This window comes from Anastrepha ludens, chromosome 5 (assembly GCF_028408465.1).
Source record: "Anastrepha ludens isolate Willacy chromosome 5, idAnaLude1.1, whole genome shotgun sequence".
Taxonomy (NCBI): Eukaryota; Metazoa; Arthropoda; class Insecta; order Diptera; family Tephritidae; genus Anastrepha; species Anastrepha ludens.
The window spans coordinates 125,953,804-125,955,442 of record NC_071501.1 but is presented as its reverse complement, the minus strand read 5'-3'; the positions used below and the strand labels follow the sequence as shown (position 1 = coordinate 125,955,442).

The window sequence follows — 1,639 nt, the reverse complement described above, 5'->3', positions numbered from 1 at the left end:
AGCATTTCGCTTGAAAAAAAGTTATTAATGATTAACAAAGTTAATGAAGGAAAAAAAAAAAAAAAGATATTGCCAATGAATTCGGAGTTCTTCCCAGCTCTTTATCAAATATTTTAAAAAATAAGGAAGTGATTTTAAAAAATGCGGAGGATTTGGCAGTAAATACCAAACGCAAAAGACTTCGACCTTGTCATTTTGAGGATATTGACGAAGCAATGCTGAAATGGTTACTCGTTGCACGTGGTAAGAATCTCCCTTTAGCACTAGGACACCACGAATTTGAGGCAAGTACAGGTTGGTTAGACAAGTTCAAAAGTCGGCATGGCGTTATTCAAAAGACATTATGTGGGGAAAGTGCTGACGCCAACATAGAAAACCGTGATGAATGGGTAACGAACGTCTTACCGAAATTAATTGAAAATTACAACATTAACGACATTTTTAATGCCGACGAGACTGCTTTGTTTTTCAAATGCTTGCCAACTAAAACACTGGCATTCAAAAATGAAAAATGCTTTGGTGGGAAGCAAAGCAAGGAGAGAATAACTGTCCTGGTGGGAAGCAATATGACTGGATCAGAAAAGCTAAAATTGCTGGTAATCGGAAAGGCCAAAAATCCGAGGTGCTTCAAGGGAATAAAATCTTTAGGTGTCGATTATGAGTTTAACAAAAAATCATGGATGACTAGTGAGATTTTTACGAAATGGATTGTAAAACTCGACAAAAAATTTTGTGATCAAAACAGAAAGGTGTTGTTTTTTGTTGATAACTGCACTGCCCACCCTAAAGATGTAAGAGACAAGTTGAGAAACATTCATCTCGCTTATTTTCCTCCCAACATGACTTCGTTACTGCAACCCATGGACCAAGGCATTCTCTACAATATGAAACAACATTACAGAAAACGAATTTTAACGAATATATTGACTCAAGTGGATGAGGGAAATTCTGTTATGGCCATAGACTTGCTGCAAGCAGTTCGAAATCTTAGCAATGTATGGAATGTCTATGTTAAACCAGAAACAATTGCCAACTGTTTTAAAAAGGCTGGATTTTCAAAAGATGCTATGCAGATTCCATTTGAGCATTGGGCTGAAGAGGACCTTCTTTCAATATCAGATTTGGCTGCTTTACAGTCTTCATTTAAAAAAGTAGCAAATATCGAAGCATCGTTTGATGACTACGTAAATGTTGATAATGGTGTGCAGACTTCGGACAACCCATCCGAAGAAGATATTCTCAACAGCATTTTTGAAAGTCGCGGAGTTCCAGCTGAACCTGGTAAGCATTTATCTTTTTATAGTCAAACAAAAATTTAATATGTAAATATTATTTCAGATAACGATGAACACGATTTGACCGTTGAAAAATTGGCAGAAACTGAGGAGGCATTACCTACGTTGATACAAGCTGCTTCATCCATTAGCGTAATTAGAACCTTTGTGGAAATGAGGAGTGACGTGCCGATTAATGTTTTCAACTCTCTACATGATTTGGAAGCTTTTATTGAAAATGAAAAATGGAAGGCTGTAATTCAAACCAAACTCACTGATTATTTTAAATAAAATTACATAAGAAATCAATGTTTCTTTATAATGAAGTTTCTATATAGTGAAGTGATTTTCAGGTCCCGTGCGAA

The 1,639-nt window shown here is 35.9% G+C and overlaps 1 protein-coding gene across 1 annotated transcript; it reads left to right on the top strand.

The window, feature by feature from the left end:
• Positions 1–699: 699 nt before the first annotated feature.
• LOC128864246 (tigger transposable element-derived protein 6-like) lies at positions 700–1,639 on the top strand. Its single transcript, XM_054103813.1, has 2 exons — positions 700–1,281; positions 1,339–1,639. The coding sequence occupies exons 1-2, from the start codon at positions 840–842 to the stop codon at positions 1,563–1,565; spliced, it is 669 nt and encodes a 222-aa protein (XP_053959788.1). The 5' UTR covers positions 700–839; the 3' UTR covers positions 1,566–1,639.

Coding starts and splice junctions, on each gene's coding strand:
- LOC128864246 (XM_054103813.1), top strand. CDS start 840: ATGACTTCGTTACTGCAACCCATGGACCAAGGCATTCTCTACAATATG. Junction 1,282..1,338: donor CGGAGTTCCAGCTGAACCTG/GTAAGCATTTAT, acceptor ATATTATTTCAG/ATAACGATGAACACGATTTG.